The sequence below is a fragment of the Neophocaena asiaeorientalis genome, unplaced genomic scaffold, assembly GCF_003031525.2.
Source record: "Neophocaena asiaeorientalis asiaeorientalis breed wild unplaced genomic scaffold, Neophocaena_asiaeorientalis_V1.1 scaffold50, whole genome shotgun sequence".
Taxonomy (NCBI): Eukaryota; Metazoa; Chordata; class Mammalia; order Artiodactyla; family Phocoenidae; genus Neophocaena; species Neophocaena asiaeorientalis.
Genome location: NW_020172717.1, coordinates 1,530,988 through 1,553,382, shown reverse-complemented (window position 1 = coordinate 1,553,382; position 22,395 = coordinate 1,530,988). Strand labels below are relative to the sequence as shown.

The following is a 22,395-nucleotide window of genomic DNA, read 5'->3' as shown; positions in this document are numbered from 1 at the left end:
AGGCGGACTCTCAACCACTGCACCACCAGGGAAGCCCTGTTGGAAGATTTTTAATCACACTTTCAATTTCATTACTTGTGATTGGTCTGTTCATATTTTCTATTTCTTCCTGGTTCAGTCTTGGAAGGTTGTACTGTTCTAAGAATTTGTCCATTTCTTCCAGGTTGTCCATCTTTTGGCATATAGTTGCTTGTAGTCTCTTATGATCCTTTGTGTTTCTGCGGTGTCAGTTATAACTTCTCCTTTCTCATTTCTAATTTTATTGATTTGAGTCCTCTCCCTTTTTTTCTTGATGAGTCTGGCTAAAGGTTTATCAATATTGATTATCTTCTCAAAGAACCAGCTTTTAGTTTCATTGATCTTTACTGTTGTTTTCTTCGTTTCTATTTCACTTGTGCTGTGATCTTTATGATGTCTTTCCTTCTACTAATTTTGGGTTTTGTTTGTTCTTCTTTCTCTAGTTGCTTTAGGTGTAAGGTTAGGTTGTTTATTTGAGATTTTTCTTGTTTCTTCAGGTGAGATTTTATTGCTATAAACTTCCCTCTTAGAACTGCTTTTGCTGCAGCCCATAGGTTTTGGGTCATAGGTTTTTGTTGTCATTTGTTTCTAGGTATTTATTTTTTTTTTTGCGGTATGCGGGCCTCTCACTGTTGTGGCCCCTCCCGTTGCGGAGCACAGGCTCAGCGGCCATGGCTCGCGGGCCCAGTCGTTCTGCGGCAGGTGGGATCTTCCCAGACCGGGGCATGAACCCGTGTCCCCTGCATCCACAGGCGGACTCTCAACCACTATGCCACCAGGGAAGCCCCTTTCTAGGTATTTTTTGATTTCCTCTTTGATTTCTTCAGGGATCCATTGGTTAATTAGTATCATACTGTTTAGTCTCCATGTGTTTGTGTTTTTTACAGTTTTTTTTTCCTGTAATTGACTTCTTATCTCATAGCGTTGTGTTCAGAAAAGATGCTTGTTATGATTTCAATTTTCTTAAATTTACCAAGGCTTGATTTGTGCCCCAACATGTGATCTATCCTGGAGAATGTTCCGTGTGCACTTGAGAAGAAAGTGTATTCTGTTGTTTTTGATGGATGTGGTATAAATATCAATTAAGTCAATTAAGTCTGGTCTAATGTGTCATTTAAGGCTTGTGTTTCCTTACTGATTTTCTGTCTGGATGATTTGTCCATTGGTGTAAGTGGAGTGTTAAAGTCTCCCACTGTTTTTGTGTTACTATCAGTTTCTCCTTTTATGGCTGTTAGCATTTGCCTTATGTATTGAGGTTCTCTTATGTTGGGTGCATAAATGTTTACAATTGCTATATCTTCTTGGATTGATCCCTTGATTATGTCCTCCCTTATCTCTTGTAATAGTCTTTATTTTAAAGTCTGTTTTATCTGATGAGTATTGTTACTCCAGCTTTCTTTTATTTATTTTTAACATTTTTATTGGAGTATAATTGCTTTACAATGGTGTTAGTTTCTGTTTTATAACAAAGTGAATCAGTTATACATATACATATGTTCCCATAGCTCTTCCCTCTTGCGTCTCCCTCCCTCCCATCCTCCCTATCCCACCCCTCCAGGCGGTCACAAAGCACCGAGCTGATCCCACCCCTCTAGGTGGTCACAAAGCACTGAGCTGAGCTGATCTCCCTGTGCTGTGCGGCTGCTTCCCACTAGCTATCTACCTTACGTTTGGTAGTGTATATATGTCCATGCCTCTCTCTCACTTTGTCACAGCTCACCCTTCCCCCTCCCCATATCCTCAAGTCCATTCTCTAGTAGGTCTGTGTCTTTATTCCCATCTTACCCCTAGGTTCTTCATGACATTTTTTTTTTTCTCTTAGATTCCATATATATGTGTTAGCCTACGGTATTTGTCTTTCTCTTTCTGACTTACTTCACTCTGTATGACAGACTCTGGGTCCATCCACCTCACTACAAATCTCAATTTCGTTTCTTTTTATGGCTGAGTAATATTCCATTGTCTATATGTGCCACATCTTCTTTATCCATCCAGCTTTCTTTTGATTTCCATTTGCATGGAATATTTTTTTTCCATCCCCTCACTTTCAGTCTGTATTCAAGTTAATGAGTTTCATGCTTTTCTATGCACGGGAAGATGCAGGAGTCTGGGCTCACTGAAATCATTCCTTTGATATGCATCTTAACTATCTAGGGCCAGTATCCTGTTTTTCTCCATCCTGAATTCCCCTCAGGGTTGCGCGGTAGGGGCTTTATGGCTGCAGTATCCTGTGTTTACTGACATGGCAGGTGACATTCTTTGTCCACACCTTCATTCCATTGCCCTCCCATGGCAGCCACTTTGAAAAGGGCTGTTGTATATTCTTCTGTCTGTAAGTGCTCTTATAAAAGATATTGTTGGTGTGTGTGCAAATTTTTATTTAAAACATTTTTGTAAGTGCTATTTTGCCATGCGTTTTGTTGCTTCTGTTTGCACTCCCAGCCTTGAGGATCTCTGTTGCTGTATGTATGGCTAGTTGGCTACCTCTCCCTGCTGCACAGCAACCCCATTTTACCTGCCCACCCCCAAGGGACGCACACCAGATTGCCTCCCACTTCCCACCACACAGATGATGCCTCAAGGAACATTCTCCCACGAGTCCCCTGTAACAGCATCACAGTTTCTCTGGGATACATACCCAGCAGTAGGTTGTTGGATCATAAGGTGTGTGCAGTCTTGATTTGACCAAGTCAGCCAGACTGCCTTCCAGCTAGACTGCACCAAGCTACCTCCCCCCAGCCAGGTGGCAGGAAGGAGGACCCCTTCCAGGGCAGTCGGCTCTTGTTCAGCACTTGGAAACGAACTGTCGAGGAGACACCCGTGCTGACGAAGCAAGAGACTTTATTGGGAAGGGATGCCTGGGCAGAGAGCAGCAGGGTAAGGGAGCCCAGGAGAACTGCTCTGCCACGTGGCTCGCAGTCTCAGGTTTTACGGTGATGGGGTTAGTTTCTGGGTTGTCTCTGGCCAATCGTTCTGACTCAGGGTCCTTCCTGGTGGCATGTGCATTGCTCAGCCAAGATGGATTCCAGCGAGAAGGATTCTGGGAGGTTGGTAGGACATGTGGACTGGCATCTCGTCGCTCCTTTTGACCTTTCCCGAATTCTTCCTGTTGGTGGTGACTTGTTAGTTCTGCGTTCCTTACCAGGACCTCCTGTGGCAAGATAACTCATGCAAATGGTTTCTGTGGTGCCTGGCCAGAGTGGGCGGTTTCAGTCATTGGTTCCCCTATCAGCCATGAACTCCCCAAACCCGGCCGATGGGTTGGCCCTATGCATTTTCTCATTTATTGCCAATCTAACAGTTGTACAGTGGTCCCTCACTGCTTCTTTAGCTGGCACCTCCTGATTATTCACTTGTGCGCAGGCCTTCAGAGCTCTGTTAGCCCAGGTAAAACATGTGATATGCTTAGAACCACACCCAGCACAGGCCCTAGAGGGTGTCTGTTGTTGTTGTTGTTGTATAAATACAAGCGTCCTTTAAATGATGGTGGACATAATAATGTTGTCCTAATACAAAACATGTATTCTAGTGATTATTTCTGATCTTGAGTGATGTGACTGGTCAGTTGACCTGCTAGTTAGGACTTACATCCACATCTGTCCACCATAAACTTCCCTCCATTTCTGCTGTCCCCAACCTGGTTCATCCACCCCGGTTCATCCACCCACTCAATGAGCCTCCTGTAGTCTCTGCATTCACTCTGGACCCCTCCTCACTCCAGCACCACCAGTTCTCCATATGTGGGCTAGAGGGATCTTTAAAAATCTCTCATTCCTGTTCGTGGCTTCCCATTTCTCTTAGGAAGAAACTCTAACTGCAGCCTGCAGGGGACGGCCCCTGAGCACCCGGCCAGGGCCAGCCTCTTCTGGATCCTGGCTCCCATCTTTCTGCCCTCTGCCCCCCAGCTGCTCCCCAGCACCTTCAGCCCCATCTTCCCTCCATGTGGAATGTTTGCCAGTCCCCCACCTTCACCCTGACACCCCAAAGTCAATTCCTTCTTAATGATCAGAGTTCAGCTCAAATGTCACGTCGCTGATCCCCAGACTAGATCACTTCTCCAGTTATCCTTTCATAGCTCTTAAGTCATCCATGACCATATAATCAGCTCTACAGCCATCTATTTGAAGTTCTCTTCCTGCCACCTGACTGCCCTGAGGGCGGCTGTGACAGTCTCTGTTCCCCCGTCACCTAGCCCTGGGCTCACACGTTCAAAGCTCCTGGGGTAGGTGTTGAACTACAAAGACCTCTTTATCACAGGATAGTTTAATTAAAGGCAGCCGCAGGGAACTCACAGCCCTAAAATGTCCCGAGGAGCGTGAGACACTTTGTCCCAGACAAGGAGGCCCTGGCTGCTTTGCCCAGGGCCTGAGGCTGCTACCTTATGTCAGGAGAACCAGCAAAGCTGCCTCAGGGGAACTTGTGGCTCAGAGGAAGGGAGCTGGGAGAGGCCTTTGTGGGAGAAAAAAGGGCTGTGTCTTGATAAAGGATAAAGTACAACCAAAAATATGAAAGTCTTATTTTGGACAGAATGTAGATGCCTTTAAGAGTGCCTAATTAAAACAAAAGAAGGAGATCAAATCGGGAAGGAAAAAATTACTCTTCAAAAGGACAGCTAAGGGAAATTCCCTGGTGGTCCAGTGGTTAGGACTCTGTGCTTCCACCGCAGGGGGCGTGGGTTCGATCCCTGGTCAGGGGAACTGAGATCCCACAAGCCGCTGTACAGTGGGGCCAAAAAAACCAGACAGCTCCATTCAGCTCACAGCCTTGGTTTGGTTAATCCACTTGTTCCTTTCCCTGCAAAGAATAGGTACTGGTACATCACTTTGCCTCCGTGTGTTTTCAAAAAAATGTTGAGTCAAATAATATCTTAAGTACTTTATCTAAAATATGCACAGTTATATCAAGAATGAGGCAGATTTTTGTGTATCCTTGTGGGTAGCAAATAAGTGTGCCCAGTTTATTACCGATGGGAAGATTGGTGGTCCTCAAGATTCTTCTCAGTGTACACACCTTCCCTGGGGGGATTGCAGCCAATTCTGTGGCTTCAACCACCACCTCTACTGAATGTATTTTTATGACATGCAGCTGCCTCCTGGCCGTATTCCATGTCCCTGAGCACAAAGAATGTAGCGCCAACGCTGCTGCCCCTCCTCTGCCCATGAATGGCCTCACCACCCACCCCACTCACCCCCAGCTAGCAGCCTGAGGGGCATCCTGACTCCTGTGTAGGAGGCTGCGCTTAGACCCCTAAGTGGACGGGAAGGGCAGACTCCTAGGTCGTGCATGCAGCAGGCCAGAGGGCCCTAGGACTGGCGCAGCAAGCAATTTAAGCTTTAGACCTGCCAGCTGGCGGAAGTGTTGCCTCCTTTGAGTCTCAGCTGTTGGTGCCCGAGTGGCTCGGGTGAGTGTTCCATGTGTCTCTCTAACTCGGGTGGGGCGACGAGGACACTGAACTTTAGGAGACTTGGAGACGGATGTATGGAGCGCCTTGTGCAGCCACTTTCGTGCAGGCCCTATTTACACCCTTTAATGATTCACTGCGAGCTCTAGGCAGGAGAAAACCAATGTAAAAAACAAGCTAGATGGAGTCTGTATCTCAGCCTTCCCTAGCCGCATCCTTGGGCCAGACCCTGCTTTCCAGCACAGTTCTTTCCCTCCCTGATGTGAATACGTTTTGTTTTGTTTTTGCATTTTACTTTTTTTAATTTAATTTTTATTTCATATTGGGGTATAGTTGATTTACAGTGTTGTGTTAGTTGCAGGTGTACAGCAGAGTGTTAGCTATACATATATCCATTCTTTTTCAGATTCTTTTCCTGTATAGGTTATTACAGAATATGGAGTAGAGTTCCCTGTGCTATACAGTAGGTTCTTGTTGATATCTATTTTATATATAGTATTGTGTATATGTTAATCCCAAACTCCTAACTTATCCCTCCTCCCCACCTTTCCCCTTTGGTAACCATAAGTTTGTTTCTGAAGTCTGTGAGTCTATTTCTGTTTTGTAAATAAGTTCATTTGTATCATCTTTTTAGAGTCCACATATAAGTGATATATAATACTTGTCTTTCTCTGTCTGACTTACTTCACTTAGTATGATCATCTCTAGGTCCGTCCATGTTGCTGTAGATGGCATTATTTCATTCTTTTTTATGGCTGAGTAATATTCCATTGTTTTTAGGTACCACATCTTTTTTATCCATTCCTCTGTTGATGGACTTTTAGGTTGCTTCCACGTCTTGGCTATTGTACGTAGTGCTGCAATGAACATTGGGGTGCGTGCATCTTTTTGAATTATGGTTTTCTCAGGGTATATGCCCAGGAGTGGGATTGCTGGGTCATACGGTAGTTCTATTTTTAGTTTTTTAAGGAACCTCCATACTGTTCTCCATAGTGGTTGTACCAATTTACATTCCCGCCAACAGTGTAAGGAGGGTTCCCTTTTCTCCACACCTTCTCCAGCAGTTATTGTTTGTAGACTTTCTGATGACGGCCATTCTGACCAGTGTAAGGTGATACCTTGTTGTAGTTTTATGTTTTGGCTGCCGCTGTGCGGCTTGTGGGATCTTAGTTCCCCGGCCAGGGATTGAACCCAGGCCCTCTTCAGTGAAAGTGCTGAGTGCTAACCACCGGACCGCCAGAGAATTCCCATGTATCCTGCAACTTTACTGAATTCATTGATGAGCTGTAGTCATTTTCTGGTGGCATCTGTAGGATTCTCTATGTATAGTGTCATGTCATCTGCACACAGTGACAGTTTTACTTCTTTTCCAATTTGGATTCCATTTCTTTTTCTTCTTTGATTGCGTGGCTAGGACTTCTAAAACTATGTTGAATAAAAGTGGTGAGAGTGGACATCCTTGTCTTGTTCCTGATCTTAGAGGAAATGCTTTCACCTTTTCACCATTGAGAATGATGTTAGCCGTGGGCTTGAATAGGTTTTAATAATGCCAAAAAGAGTGAGCATATGTTGGACTTTTACCCCGACCCAGGCACAGTCGAAGCTCTATTTGTGCCGTGTCTTACTCTCCACAACAGCCTAAGTACTACATTATGTTAACTGGGGCTCCCACAGACTTTGGGATCAAGTTCCAAGTTGATCCCAAACTTTTTTACAAAAAAAGAGGCTTTTGTGACCTTGCGCCAACCTCCCCAGACAGCCTTTTTTCTAGCTTCACTGCCTTCCCTGGAACGCCAGGCCCTGCACCCCATTCCCACATCTTCGCCTGGGCCCCTTGCTCTAGATAAGCCCCCCCCAAACTGAGTGCCCGGCACACGTGCAGCTCTGGCCACATAGATGAGCTGCACTGTGTAGCTGTTGATATATCTGTTTCCACACAGGAAGTAGGTTTCTGGTCAAGCTGGACTGGATGTTCTGTTTCCTTGTATATCTCTGGTGCCTGGCATAATAGGTGGCAAAAAGTGAATGAGAAGACAGACTTGTTTGTATGAATTCTATAATTTGTATGAACTTGTCATTGAAATCAATGTTTCAGCTTATACCAGGGCTTGTTTCAAGACTGAGCCCTAAGCAAACTGCTCTCGTACATGTGCTCTGGGTGCCCCCCGCGCCGTCTCCCAGCAATATCCATATATCCACATGTTTAAATATTCTTTACATAAATAATTGCCACAGAATCCTCGCCCTCCATTCTCTGGTTTCCCAGAATTTTTAAAAAATCTGTGATGGGAATAGATGATATCTGGTCTACTTCAAATAAGTCAACCCTGTTTGGTTGTTGTGTTCTTGATTCAAGGGGAATTGTTGTTTCCAGAATCTAACTTAATCAACACTATGTGAAATAACTTCAGCTCCAGGCTTGCGGGAGTTTCCTTTCTTCTCTAGAAAACACTCCTTTTACTGAATGGTCACTGTGGTGTTTAAAAAAAAAAAAAAAATGTTGGCCAATAACATAAAGTTCTTCTAAAGAGTCTAATATGCTTCAGTGATATGGGTATATATACTCTAAAACTATGCATTGGGTGCACGTGTGGGTGCCCCCCGCCTACCCCAGGTCCGGGTGTGGCTGCTTCCATACTGTCCCTTTGTTTGGCCTCAGCTGAGGTCTCCTCCTCCCAGATGCCTTCCTTGACCACCTTAAGAAAAGTAGCCACTCTGCCCCACCACTCTCTCTTCACCATTTGAAAACCCATTATTTATTACTGGGTGCACCTTTGTCGCTGGATCCCGTGTTCAGCTGTGAGTGGCAGGAGGGGGGCTGCTGATGGGGCCCAGCGCCCCGCACAGGGCGTGGAGGGGCACTCCACGTCTGGGGAAGGAAGGAAGGAAGGACCCCGCGTCTCAGCCCTGTGTGCTCACGTCTGTTTCTCACCTAGCTGCTTCCACGAAGCCAACTTGTAGCTTCAGGACCACTGCTTCCCCCGCTCAGCCTCCCTCCTTGTGAGTAGCTGTCAAATCAGCCAGCAGGGTGTCATGATCAGCCCAAAATTTGGGATCTTTTCTCTTTGTAAAAAATCACCGATTTTATTCAGGTACGAATGCTAGAGCTGCAATTTGCATGTCATGTTATTCTCAGAGAGCGAGCGGTTCTTGGATATGAAGGTGTTAACAGAGCTTCCACGAGGCTAAAGTTCTACTTCTGTGTTTCAGATTAATCAAAAGAAGGAATATAAAGTTGACCTGGTGTTTACCACGGAGCTCTACAACCCAGAGGTAAGCTGCCATGGTTTGTGAAGTGTGCTACAACTTGCATGAATTTTTTTTAAGTGAGAATCTTAATATGTAGTGACCTGGAGGTTTGCCTTTTTTTTTTCTCTTTCCTGCTTTGTTTTCTATTTGTTCTCCAGAATTGAAGACAGCGCTAGGCAGGACCACTTCATGGTCTCACACAGGGTTCCTTTTACCGCGTCCACACAGCCGCCGTCCCCTCCTTCCTCTGCCGCTGGGAGGGCGTTTCACACCCCCTTTGGACCCGGTGCCCCTCCCTAGCACCTCCGAATCCCCAGAATGATTCACTCTCAAATGCCAACCTTCTCTCCTGTCAGCTGGTGGCATTTCTCGTTAGCGGGCCGGCATAGCATGAGGCCACCTCCAGGAGCTTCCGTGCACAGAGGCATTCCGCAACTCAGAGCAGCCCACGTGCGCCGCAGGCATCTTCAGCCTCTCCTTCTGACCCAGCGGGCCACGGTCGCCAAGTTTCCTTTCCCCACCACCTCCCCCTTCGCAAGAAGAGAGGAAACAGCGGACTCATACAGAAATTAGAGCCAGATGGACTTCCCAGGGCTGGGCCAGGCTGGGAGGCAGGAACCGGGGTGGAGGGACCAGCCCAAACCCCTTTGTGTGGCGCGGAGTCAGAGCGGGGGATGAGCAGGCAGCATGGGCATTATGGTGTCTCAGGAAGGCGGAGCTTCGGAGAAGGCATAACGCCTCCAGCCGATGCTTCTGGAAGAAAGCTTACCAGCATTCACAAACAAGTTCTGACAAGAAAACACGACGCCAACTTTGCTAATTAACCTAAGAATTAACGTTTTCTTAAAGCATAAGGAAGGTGCTTTTGGTTTCTGTGTTGCAAACGTAAGTGTTAGATTAAAGCTAAAAGGAAAACAATTACTAGATTACTTTGACAAACTGTGCTTCTCTGAAGGGCTAGCTAATTGAAATGCTTCCTTTCGGGAGGTAGGGAGAGTTCTTTCATCTTCTGGCAACTGTTTTGATTCTGTGGAGCTGTCTGGGGGGAAAGGGAAAGAAAAACAAAAAGGGACGATACCTATTGCCTTTTCTCTTCCCTGGAAACGGTTTTGACATCAAGAGTCCACGTACCAGCCCTGTCTTCTGCCTTTCATGAGCCTCTTCCCCATCGCTCCCTTCACCGTTTTCCTGTATTGCATCGATCGTTAGGATTTTAATGTACCACTTAAATTTGCTCTCCTGTAAACCAGCACTACGGGAGAAGACGTTGCCTACTGGAACGCCTATTTCAGTTTTTTTGCATTAGTTCAAGGAGGGGGCTTATTTAGCAGATCCAATTTTAAGTATGGTTTCATTGTGGGCTTTTTCTTTTTGTTGTCTTAACTGGGACTCCACCCAGTTTAAATGACTGTAAACGTGAAAAGAACTCAGTTGCTCAACCAACCATGTTGTAACAGGAGTTACAGCCCATGGATGGGTTTTGAGTGCCGCCATGAACTCCCTCAGATTCTAGGCCCAGTGGATGGTATGAGTGAATGTGCATTTTTCTGGGAAGCGGTTCCCTGGCTTTTATTGTCGGGTTAAGGAATCAGTGACCTAAGAGAGTGGAGAAGCACCGTCCCAGAAATGAGTTGTACCCTTGATGTCTACTTAAAGCATCCAGCTTACCCAGCTCCATGTGTCTCTGGATTGGAAAATAAGTGAGGGAGATCCCAGAACACTCAGTGTGTCTACCTTTAAGTATGAGTGCAAGCAGACTTCCCTCGGTCACTCAGGTAGTTGAATCAGTCCCATTTGGGTGATCTGTCCCTCCACTTCTTCTAGATTAGACCTCGGAGTAGAGAGATGGCGTTCTCACAGAGCTGGGGCCCTGGCATCACACAAGACACAGCTCAGGTCCTGGCTTACCACTTACTAGCTGTGAGACGTGGAGTAGGTTTCTCTTTAAACTTGTCTTAAACTGTAAAATTGGAACAAGAGGACTGATTTCATCAGGCAGCATGAAGACACTGTCATTTGTGTTGATGGGAATCAGCTTCCTTTTGGTTCAAGTCGGCCGGCTTGAGGGCCAAGTAAGCATGATGTTGGTTGGTCCACGGTAGAGAGGCAAGTACCTCCATCCTAGCTAGAGGTTTGAGCCGAGTACACTCACAGATGTCAGTGGTATTTCTCTGGAAGAGGCCCAGCATTCTTTCATAAGGGCACCATCAGAAAGCAGGAGTTTTTTAAATGACAGCAAAGACAAGATTGTTGTGTTTGGCTGTGAGCACAGAAATCATTTTCTACAAAGCAAAGCATACTACATATGGATGCCAGTGCATACCTGCCATGTACAAGGAACTCCCTGATCTTGTGTGTGTTTTTCATTGGAGTGAGTGGGGAGTGATAAGGAACCATTCTAATTCCAAAATCTTTATTTCAGGAAGGTAAGGAACATCTGGGGAAATGTTCTGCTCGAGTGTTTTTCAGGAACGAGAAACCCAGACCGGCCATTAATATAACGTGTACTCGGCTCATTGAGAAGAAGACAAGACAAGAAGAAGATTATCAGCTCTACAAGTACATGAAGCAACTTAAAAACCTCTTGGATGTTGTCAGCATACCTGGTATGAACCAATATCTGGAATTTTTATATTCAGGAATGCATGTCATTACTATATCTTAAAAAGAATGATCATGGAAGCAACCTTAATGTCCATCGACAGATGAATAGATAAAGAAGATGTGGCACATATATACAATGGAATACTACTCAGCCATAAAAAGAAACGAAATTGAGTTATTTGTAGTGAGGTGGGTGGACCTAGAGTCTGTCATACAGAGTGAAGTAAGTCAGAAAGAGAAAAATACTGTATGCTAACACATACATATGGAATCTAAAAAAACATGGTTATGAAGAACATAAGGGCAGGACAGGAATAAAGACGCAGACATAGAGAATGGACTTGAGGACACGGGGAGAGGGAAGGGTAAGCTGGGACAAAGTGAGAGAGTGGCATGGACTTATATACACTACCAAATGTAAAATAGCTAGCTAGTGGGAAGCAGCCGCGTAGCACAGGGAGATCAGCTCGGTGCTTTGTGACCACCTAGAGGGGTGGGATAGGGAGGGTGGGAGGGAGACTCAAGAGGGAGGGGATATGGGGATATATGTATGCATATGGCTGATTCACTTTGTTGGACAACAGAAACTAACACAGTATATTGTGAAGCAGTTATACTCCAATAACGATCTATGTTTAAAAAATGATCATCTAAAAATGTATCCCCCAAATGGCAATTTAATTCAACTACAGAATGTGGTACACCTGATTATCTGAACAAAATTCAGAAGTATCCTTTTCCTGTTTTCCCCCTTGAGTACAATATAGTGACTTCACTGAAAACTATCTGCGCCCCTTTAATCTGCCCACTGCTCATCCCAGATGCAGGGCAGGGCAAGAGCCGGACTCCAGGGAGAAGAGGTGGAGGTCTTTGCAACAGGACCCACACGTAGGGGTGCAGTTCTCAGGGTTGAGTCCAGAAGCTGAGGAGAAAAATTCTAGAGGTTTCTGGTGGTGGCTTTGGAAACTTTAGGTGATGGGACCCCGTCCAGGGCTTCTGTCGTGTGCATCATGGCCTTCTGCACCAGGGCCGGGCGAGCTGTCTCGGGGCCTTGCTGGGAGGCTGCAGTGGAGTCAAGCTGATCTCATTTTAGGTCCAGGGCTAATGGGCGGTGGTGCCGTCTCTTATAAGAAATGAGCCCTGCCTCTGAAGTGACTCAGCTGAAGTGAAGCAGAGCCCATTTGCGCTGGCACTCAGCAGGGTCTGCGGACAGCAGCTGACACTCGGCACTTACTGGCAAATCCAATCTCCAAAACCACAGAAGTCATCTCTGGACTTGCACTGGGGTATTAAGCTTGACATCTGACCACCACAGCGCTCCCTGCCCCACTGTCTCTCTCTCAGTTCACTCATTTGCCCGGAGACTGTGACAGACCCGCGTCAGCGTGGAGGACCTGTGGTCTCCATTTCTGGCCGCATCTGTGTCCCATCCATTACTGAGACTAAGTGTTCTGAAAAACCCGGAGGTGGGATACTGTACCTTGGCGTTGCTCAAATTCAGAAGCTTGGCTCGTTCGCATTATAGTTCTCTGACAACTTGGATTAAATCCTGTTCCAAAGAATTATGAAGAAAATTCAGAATCTTACATTGTAGTAGCATTTGTTTATATTTAACTGCCTGAAAGAAATGGGCCAATGACTAATACTTAAAATCTACGGTTATTTAGGGATTGGTCCCCTCATTAGCATTAGTTGGGGAAATAGGGTTTTATATATTCTTCTTAAAACACAAATTTTAGAAATCGTATTGGACCCTTTCTTTGAAAGGGTCTCAGTCCTTTTGCCACAGGGTCTCTAGATTTTGGACAATTTTTAATAATGCAGGTTAACCGGATCATGTTAAGTCCTATATGCCCACAAGGATTATTCTGTAACAGTCTAACTTAATGTGGCTGCTATGAAGCTTTGAAAAAGTTTTTTGCTTAATATAGGGCACGTTTTCATCAACAAAATCTACAAGTTCTCTTGTCACTTTAAATTCAGCAGAGATGTTTAATGGTGCTTATAGCCTGTTTATCTAAAATTATCTACTTAAAACTGAAAAGGTTTGGTTTTAGATAAGTTGAATCAAAACCTATGCTGGAGCAGCCAGTTCAGATCTCAGCAGATCCCATTCAGTATTTAAATCAATCCAGGGTATTTGACTGTTGAGCAGTTTTCTCTACAACTGCTAAGTGAGAAGATCTAATCCATTTTAGGCTATCCTTGCTCTGCACTGTTTTTCCCCTAAAAAAAGTAGTTGTCTGGTTTTTTTATGAAGAGTAGGAATTTCTCCTCTTCTAATGAATTCATAAACTTCCTATAGATGAGCCCAACTATATGACATACAAAAGAAAAGACTGGGGACCTGGGAATAACCAACATCCTAAGTGACTCTGTAGCAGTGCTACTGGCATTTATAACTTTCAGTTGTCCTCATTATTCACAGTATTTTGTATAACTAATTCTTCTATGGTAATTCGTTTTGATCTCACAAGTTAAACTCCTAGTGGCACTGTAAGACAAAGGAAGTCTGTCACTCTCTCGCTTCCACACACACGACAGGAATTCAAGGCTCAGCTCAAATCTCATCTCTGTGAAGCTGTCCCCAACCTCTTCAGCCCAAAGAAACCTCCCCCTCCCTGTGTCCCCTCAGCTCTCTGATCCTCCCTTTTTCTTAAGGAAGGTGTCAGCTGCATTTCCACAGTCAAGTGGAGGGTAGGGCCTCTCTTTGCATCTCTCACAGCACCCAAGCAATCAGTGAATGCCTTTTGAATTGACTACCACTATAAACCAGCCAAGTCTAGTTCTACCAATACAGAGCAGAATTTATGCGAAAGATTATTTTACTAAGGATTCATTTCCTAATAAGCTGTTCGTATTCCTCACATATTATACTATTATTGGGCTTTAATATACACTATCTCTTTCAAACTGCATAAATGATGGTCCATGAATAGCTCATAAATTACTTGCTAAAATTTGAGTTCCTGAAAGTCACAAGAGGTAATTTATTAGTCATTGTATCCCTACCTATAGCAGTATCTGATATTAAGTAGATTTTTTAATAAATGTTTGCTGAATTTAAAAGATTGCAGTTCCAAAAACAATGCCACAGGAAAAACCCACTTGATTTCTTCATGTGGTCAAAAGTGACAGATGCTGCCAATACACAGATTAGCTTTAATGCCAGGGATCAGAGAAGGACAAAGACGTTTGCTAGATTGTCAAAGACCAGCACATTGACTGTAGACCCAAACCAGAAGGTAATGTGGAGAAGATAACCGATAGATGTTTCCATCTAATTAAAAGATTTTAGATTAAAGGTTTTAGATTAACTTTGAGTATCATTATAGCTCTTAGTTTGCATTTATATTGTACAGCAAATAGCCCTTAAACTGTTTCATAGTAGCTTTACTTAGCAGGGCAAGTTGAAGCATGTAAGATTCCATACAATACAGAAACAGATAGTCACACTTCACTACTGGAACTTGTAATATTTTGTCCTGAAAACGTCTTAATATGAATGTACTTTTTTTTGTGCCCTCAGATAGTCATGGACATATTGATCCCTCTCTGAGACCCATCTGGGATTTAGCTTTTCTGGGCAGCTCTTACGTGATGTGGGAAAAGACAACACAGTTTTTACACTACTACATGGCACAGCTCAGCAGTGTGAAGCAGTGGGTAAGAAAAACTGACAATTAACTTGTACCACAAGAGATACAACCAATGCAGTGTTCTTAGACTAAATTAATGTGAACTTCTAGTTCTGTGGCAAGAGTTTTAATTGCATTTCATTAACTCAATAAATATCTGAATGCCAGGTATGGTTGTGGGGACTGAGGATATAGCACTAAACAAAAAACTCAGTGTAGCTCTCCTTATTGAGACTAATTCTAGCAAGAGAAGAAAGACAGTGAAATGATAAACAAGTAAATACGTGGTAGGTGCTATGGAGAAAAATTAAGTAGGGAAAAGGGAATGCAGGGTATTGACAGAATTAAACTTTAGTCTAAAGCAAGGCCCCTCTAATTTAAGCAGAGGTGACACTGGAGCAGAGGCCTAAGGGAAGTGAGAGTGAGCCACGCCTCCAGAAGGGAAGGCATTTCAGACAGAGGGGACAGAGGCAGCATTGTGGCTGATGGGTTGGAGAAACAGCAGTGAGGCCGGTATGGCTGCAAGAGATTGAGCAAGGGGAGCGTGCCGGGAGATGAGATCGGATGGAGGCGGTCAGTTCATGGAAGGCCATTAGAAGGACCCTGTCTTTTACTCACTACAGGGTTTTTAGCAGAGAAGTGACACGATCTGACTTACAACAGGATCATTCTGGCTGCTGTGTTGAGAACAGACTGTAGATAGACAAGGGTGGAAGCAAGGAGAGCAGTAATGTATTGCAGTGGCCTAGGCAAGGCCTGGTGGTAGCTCGGACCAGGGTGGCAGCAGTGGATGCGGTGAGAAGTGTTTGCATTTTGAAGGTAGACCAGCAGTATTTGTTGATGGGTTAGATATGGATATATCCAAGAATGAGAAAAGTCAAGGATGATTCTTATGATTTTGGCCTGAGTAACTGGATGGAAGGATAGAGTTTTCACTTACTGATTGGGGAAGACTACAGAGGAACAGATTTGGGTGGAAATTAGCTTGAGTTGGAGCATTCTAAATTCCATAACCAAGCAGAGAATTTGTATCGTCATCTGGACATAAGAGTCTGAAGTTCAGGGGAGATGTCTAGGCTGGAGTCATCACCACATAGATGGTTTTTAAAGCCTCAAGAGTGGATGAGATGAGAGAATGAGTGTAAACAGAGGAAGGTTATGTAGGGATTGAGCCCTGGAACACTTCCAACTTTAGAGGGTTTAGAGATATGAGAAAAAAAAAGTGTTTCAAGGATGAGAATTGACTAACTATCAAATGCTGCTGGAAAGTCAAGAAAGATGAGGACTGAGAATTGCCATTAGGTTCAGGCAAGCTGGAAGTAGATGGAGAGCTTATCAAGAGCTGCCTCACTGGCACAGTGTGCGCAAAGTCCTGATTAGAATAGGTTCAGGAAAGAACGGGAGAGGAAGTGGACACTCCATGTCTTTCAAGAGATTTAGCTATAAAGCGGAGTAAAAGGGAGGGAGGGGGCTAGAGCTGGAGGATGCGTAAGCACAGGGTTGAAGGAGGGTTTTCCGTTGTATTCTTAGATTGGGCAATTTAACGGCATATTTACTGGATTTTTCTCATCAACATATAGAGAGGGGCAAAGTAGGACTTGTAGGGAAGAGAAGGGAAGACTTGTTGGAGTTAACATCTTTGAGGAGATAAAGAGAGGATATGATCGATCCAGGAGATGACTGGGCAAGGGCACAGAGTTCACCTGGAGCAAGGCTTTCAATGTGGCACAGGTGCTGGTAGGAGGGTGGGTAACACGTGGCGGCCTGTGGAAGTTCTTTCCTGACTGCTTCTGTCTTCTCAGTGAAAAATGAGGCAAAGTCACCAGCTGAGCGTGAGGATGGAACAGGAGGTGAGAGGGGGTGGGAGTGCGTGGATTCGAGCATCACGCAGCACTGCAGGCCTCTGAAGGTCTGTGGTCGCGAATTTAGAGAAGGGCCAGTCACTCAACTGGTGGGGTGCGGACAAGGAGGTGGCTGAGTGGGGGGTTTTGTCAGGCACCTGTCATGTGGAGAGGGAGGGGCACTTCCAGAGTAAACAGTATCAACTACTCAGAGGCAGGCTGAGCCAACCGTAAGTACACATTTCTAAAAGTCGTTTTCTTCACGGGTGGCTGAAGCAGTACATTCGCCATGGATGGAGAGCAGTGAATATCTTCCGAGTACAAGGAGTTGCCTGGCGTCCAGTCAGCATTATTCATGCCGGTAATAGCTCGGTGTACCTTTCAAAGGCCACTTGTGAAGCAGACAACTGTTTGAAATGTAGTTTCATTCCTTATCGAAATGAACGTTTCTTTCCCCTATGGAGTGGCTTTGATAGAAATGGCCATGTAATTGACTGCTGTTACACCAGGAGTTAGGGCACAGCACCAATTCTTTGGCTGCAGGTAAAAAGTTTCTCTCGTCTACCAAGACAATCACGTCCTCAACAGAAGGCTTTTCCTTTAACTGAGAAGTTAGGGGAAATTTTTTGTTTAGTGTAGAAAATGGCGTCAAGATAATAAGAATAGAGCAACAGGGACACAAGAGAAAAAATTAGGATCTTTTAATGGCATTGTTTTCCATTCTTCTGCATTTATAAATGACACATCACCTAAGTAAACACCAGGACGTACTATGGTTTGAAAACAGCAGCCCCATTTCTCACTCATTCTAGCCAGTCTGTCTTTGATGTCCATCATCTGTCCATCAATATCCCTACAAGTGGGAAAGTGGGGACAAATGTAGTTGTAGAGCTAAGAAAACAAAAATGTAGGAAAACAAAAATGCAGGGGGAACAGGACTTTTAGATTTTTTTACCCTGTGGTGTCTGTGTTTTAGATAAATAGTAATTGAAGATGCAGCTGACTTGGTTGGGTCACCTAAGGCAAATGACTTCTTCTCTTAGGGCTATGAACTGAGGGTCAACAAGCTTATCGAATGAAGCCCTCGAAACTAACATAAAGCTAAAATACTGAAGCAACTGGGAAATTTGGATTAAGGTTGATATGCATTTCAGATTAGTTTTGTTTTTTTTTAAAAGCCTACAGCACCCAGTATTCCCAGGCGGCCTCCCATCCAAGTTACTAATCAGGACCAACGCTGCTTAGCTTCCAAGATTAGAGTTCTCTTAAATAAAAGCATGCACATACCCACATAGATTTTCAAATTCTGCTATTTGGTGGCCACTAAAGAGTCTTGTGATCGTTCAGAAAAATAAGCAACATAACAACAAGCAAAACAAGCAACAATTTCTAAAAAAGTCACTACGATCAGAAAGTCTAGGGACTGTCCCTGGAGACTAGAAGCAGGACAGTAGGGCTGACAAAGCAAAGACAGAGAAGCAGGGAGTGACTGGAGATGCCCGTGGCCCAAGGTAGCTCAGGACTCTATAGGGATTATAGTTTTTTCCAAAAGCTTACTCAGTGGGAATTACTATCTCTCCACTCAGGGATAATCCAATTGTGTAAGGCAGTGCAGCCTTATAAACTTCACAGCCCCAAATGAACACAGCCTGAGAGAAGAGTGGGCTAAGAAATAGCTGCAATACAAATATAAGACCCATCTTACCGGCAGTTATTGCCTTAGGACTGAAGAACAGATGTCATTCCCAAACCATGAGGACTAAGCCAAGGGCAGGGGAGATACTGATGGCTAGAAAAAAAAAAAACAAACGGCTAAGGACGTTCCTGACACCCTTTAGCCTTTCTTTAATGTGAACTGAGAAAAGTAAAACTGTTACTTTTCCAGGATTGTTCCAAATCTTATCAGTACCAGATACTGTCAGCATCCCAAACTATCTAACCGGCAGCACATCACTGGCAGCCAGCCCAAGTCTTCACTCTAACTAGAGGCCTCCATCGGCCGACAGTACATTACAGAAACTATCGTATCTACCTTATTCTGCTAAGAAATCTACTTTTGACTTGACACCATAAAACTCCTTGAAAAGAACATAGGCAAAACGTCCTCTGACATAAATTGTAGCAATGTTTTCTTAGGTCAGTCTCCCAAGGCAGTAGAAATAAAAGCAAAAATAAACAACTGGGACCTAACCAAACTTATAAGCTTTTGCAGAACAAAGGAAACCATAAACAAAACGAAAAGACAACCTACGGAATGGGAGAAAATATTTGCAAACAATGCGACCAACAAGGGCTTAATTTCCAAAATGTACCAACAGCTCCTACAATTCAATATCAAAAAAAATCCAATCAAAAAATGGGCAGAAGATCTAAACAGACATTTCTCCAAGGAAGACATACAGATGGCCAACAGGAAAAGATGCTCAACATTGCTGATTATTAGATACAAATCAAAACTACCATGAGGTACCACCTCACACTGGTCAGAATGGGCATCATTAAAACATCTACAAGTAACAAATACTGGAGAGGGTGTGGAGCAAAAGGAACCCTCCTACAACTGCTGGTGGGATTGTAAGTTGATACAGCCACTATGGAGAACAGTATGGAGGTTCCTTAAAAAACTAAAAATAGCATATGATCCAGCAATCCCACTCCTGGGCATACATCCAGAGAAAACTATAGCTTGAAAAGACACATGCACCCCAACGTTCACAGCAGCACTATTCACAATAGCCAAGACCTGGACGCAACCTAAGTGTCCATCGACAGATGAATGGATAAAGAAGATGTGGTATAGGCACACAACAGAATACTACTCAGTCATAAAAAAGAATGAAATTCTGCCATTTGCAGCTTCATGGATGGACCTAGAGATTCTCATACTAAGTGAAATAAGTCAGAAAGAGAAAGACAAATACCATACGCTCTTACTTATATGTGGAATCTAAAATATGAAACAAATGAACTTACGAAACAGAAGTAGACTCACAGACGTAGAAAACACATGGTTACTAAAGGGGAAAGGGGGTGGGTGGGGGAGGGATAAATTAGGACTTTGGGATTAACAGATACAAACTACTATATATAAAATAGATATGGACTTCCCTGGTGGTGCAGTGGTGAAGAATCTGCCTGCCAATGTAGGGGACATGGGTTGGAGCCCTGGTCTGGGATGCCACATGCCGTGGGCAACTAAGCCCGTGCGCCACAACTACCGAGCCTGCGCTCTACAGCCTGCGTGCCACAACTACTGAAGCCCACGTGCCTAAAACCCGTGCTTTGCGACAAGAGAAGCCACCACAATGAGAAGCCCGCACACTGCAACGGAGAGTAGCCCCCGCTCACCGCAAGTGGAGAAAGCCTGAGCTCAGCAACGAAGACCCAACGCAGTCAAAAATAAATTTATTTAAAAAATAAAATAACCAACAAGGACCTACTGTATATCACAGGGAACTAGATTCAATATCCTGTAATAAACCATAATGGAAAAAATATTAAAAAGAATATGTATAACTGAATCACTTAGCTGTATACCAGAAACTAACAACATTGTAAATCAACTAAACTTCAATTAAAAAAATATCAACTTTTGATAGCGTATATTAATAACCTAAGCCAACTTATTCTCTACTAAAACCACGCTGGTTCTGTTAGGGATCATTCCTTTTTTTTCTAGTGGGGAGGGGAGCAGTAGGGGTAGGGTAGGTCACGAGTAAGTATAAGGAAACCAAATACTTCATTATGTCTCTAGGAAGATTAAAGTGCTAGGTTATTAGAAAAACGTGACAGTAAATCATCAATTTGGACTATAAGGATTTGACATATGTGATGATTTGAACAAAACCAAGGAGATTATTTCTGAGTATTAAAAATGATGGCTTCCTGGCAGAGCCTTGCTTGGTGTGGGCAGTGCCCCCTGGGGACTTTGCCAGGCTGGGCTGCGCCATGTCTGGGCTGCAGCTCTTTAATAAGGCCTGGTTTGGTTTGGTCTAAGGGCGCTTCCCCCTGAAGCAGGAAGAATCTACGAACAGAAACATGAGGTGTGTCTCAGGAGCCTTACTGAAGAAGGTCTTAATTAAATGAAGAGGGTGCCCAAGCATTATAATCCAAATTTTTGTTGGATTATTAAAAAATGGGTAACACTTGGCATTGAGCAGAAGTTTGTCAGATGGACTTGGAACGCCATGATTTGTTTCAAGCCTTTCTTCCTTTTGCCTAAAATCTGGAGATTGCCATGATCTCCTTAACGCTATTTTCAGAAACAGAAAGAGGCACTGTCCTGAAAAAGCACTTTATAAGACCAATTTTTTAACTGTAGAAATACATGGTAAACAGACCTTGAGAAAAAGTGCAGGCAGCGCAAAAGTCTGAGACAAAAATTACACAGCACAGCAGCCAGCTGTGTCAATATAGTCCAAGGTCAACATCGTCACCAAATAAGAGTCAGACAAGGCTAAATGGACCCCCAAACCCAGCAATGCCCAAGTGATAACTGGAGCCTCCAGAAACTGTTCCTTTAGATAAAAGATGCTAAATTTTCTCTCATGAATTCTGACTTTGCAGCCTGTGTTTTGGATATTTGCTTTCACCATTCATGGGTACACTGCAAGGCAGAAGGGAAACCTACCCAATGACGCAAAGCACCACAGAAAAGCAGTCACTTTCTGATTGATCCAGGCCCTCTCTTGTATCCTATCCCTCCAGTACCCCCTCCACCTGATGGAAACTTCATGGTTTGTAAAAGTCTTCATCACTGTAAGCAAAGGGAAGATAAAAATATCAAGTCCTTTTTGTTTTTGCATATTCTTAGTCTCAATGAAAGCCTGGTAGATTAAAATCATAATCCAAATTAATTTTTTTACTCCTTCTCTTCCATTTTTACTAGTAAAGGGATAAGCACTTTTGTGCCCCAACCTTTTCCCCTCAAAACAGTTACTGTCAAAAACAAAGCAGGAAATCAATTTAGTCACTCTTAAAATTTATAGAAATCAAGAGAATAAAAGAGCTGAGGGAGACTGCCTGCTTACCTATAAAATGTGCTGGTTTTAGAAGCAGTGTGGTACAGCATGAAGGATGTGGGTGGTGGAGTCAGCAGATCTGGGTTTGAATCCCCACTTGTCACCTACTAGTTGTAACCTCAAGTTGCCTTCCCTGTAAAAGAAGGCTCATAATACATATTCTTGCAAGACAGAATTCCGTAAGAACATGTATAAAGTGCCTAGCACAGAACCTGGCCCATGGTGTCCTTCTAGAAATCCTGATTGCCCTGCCCCTTGTCTTACTGCCTGGCATATCAGGGCTATAAATCAGTTTGAGGTGCATATACAGTATCTAGATTCCTTAGGTTGTCAAAAGATTCTCCCGATTCTCATAGACCTTAATCTCCATCAAAACCCATAAATATTAGAGAGAAAAAGTGACAGAAGGACCTTACTAGATTATCATGACAGTGGCAAGACAGTAAGAATCAACAACTTCCACATCTTAATGCAGGATACCACCAAAGGAGATGAGGCTAGAATCAAAGAGGTGGCAGGTGATTCAAGGCACCCATCCACCCATTCAAGGCAGGTGATATAAGACGAGCCTTCCAAATTCTAAGCTAATATAAACCCACACTATCTATCGCACTAACTCTTTC

The 22,395-nt window shown here is 44.0% G+C and overlaps 1 protein-coding gene and 1 long non-coding RNA gene across 2 annotated transcripts in view; one reads left to right on the top strand and one right to left on the bottom strand.

Annotated features, from left to right (window-relative positions):
- Nucleotides 1-22,395, top strand: part of RARRES1 (retinoic acid receptor responder 1) — a 39,963-nt gene that overhangs the window by 17,108 nt on the left and 460 nt on the right. The window contains exons 2-4 of the mRNA XM_024740177.1: nucleotides 8,630-8,692; nucleotides 11,091-11,274; nucleotides 14,802-14,938. Of these exons, the coding sequence (XP_024595945.1) occupies nucleotides 8,630-8,692; nucleotides 11,091-11,274; nucleotides 14,802-14,938 (384 nt within the window). The remainder of the gene's footprint in view (nucleotides 1-8,629; nucleotides 8,693-11,090; nucleotides 11,275-14,801; nucleotides 14,939-22,395) is intronic.
- On the bottom strand, nucleotides 11,965-22,389 carry LOC112396441 (uncharacterized). Its single transcript, XR_003002566.1, has 3 exons — nucleotides 21,782-22,389; nucleotides 21,382-21,507; nucleotides 11,965-12,821 (listed from the first exon to the last, which is right to left on the bottom strand). It is a non-coding gene; the product is annotated as an uncharacterized LOC112396441 (long non-coding RNA).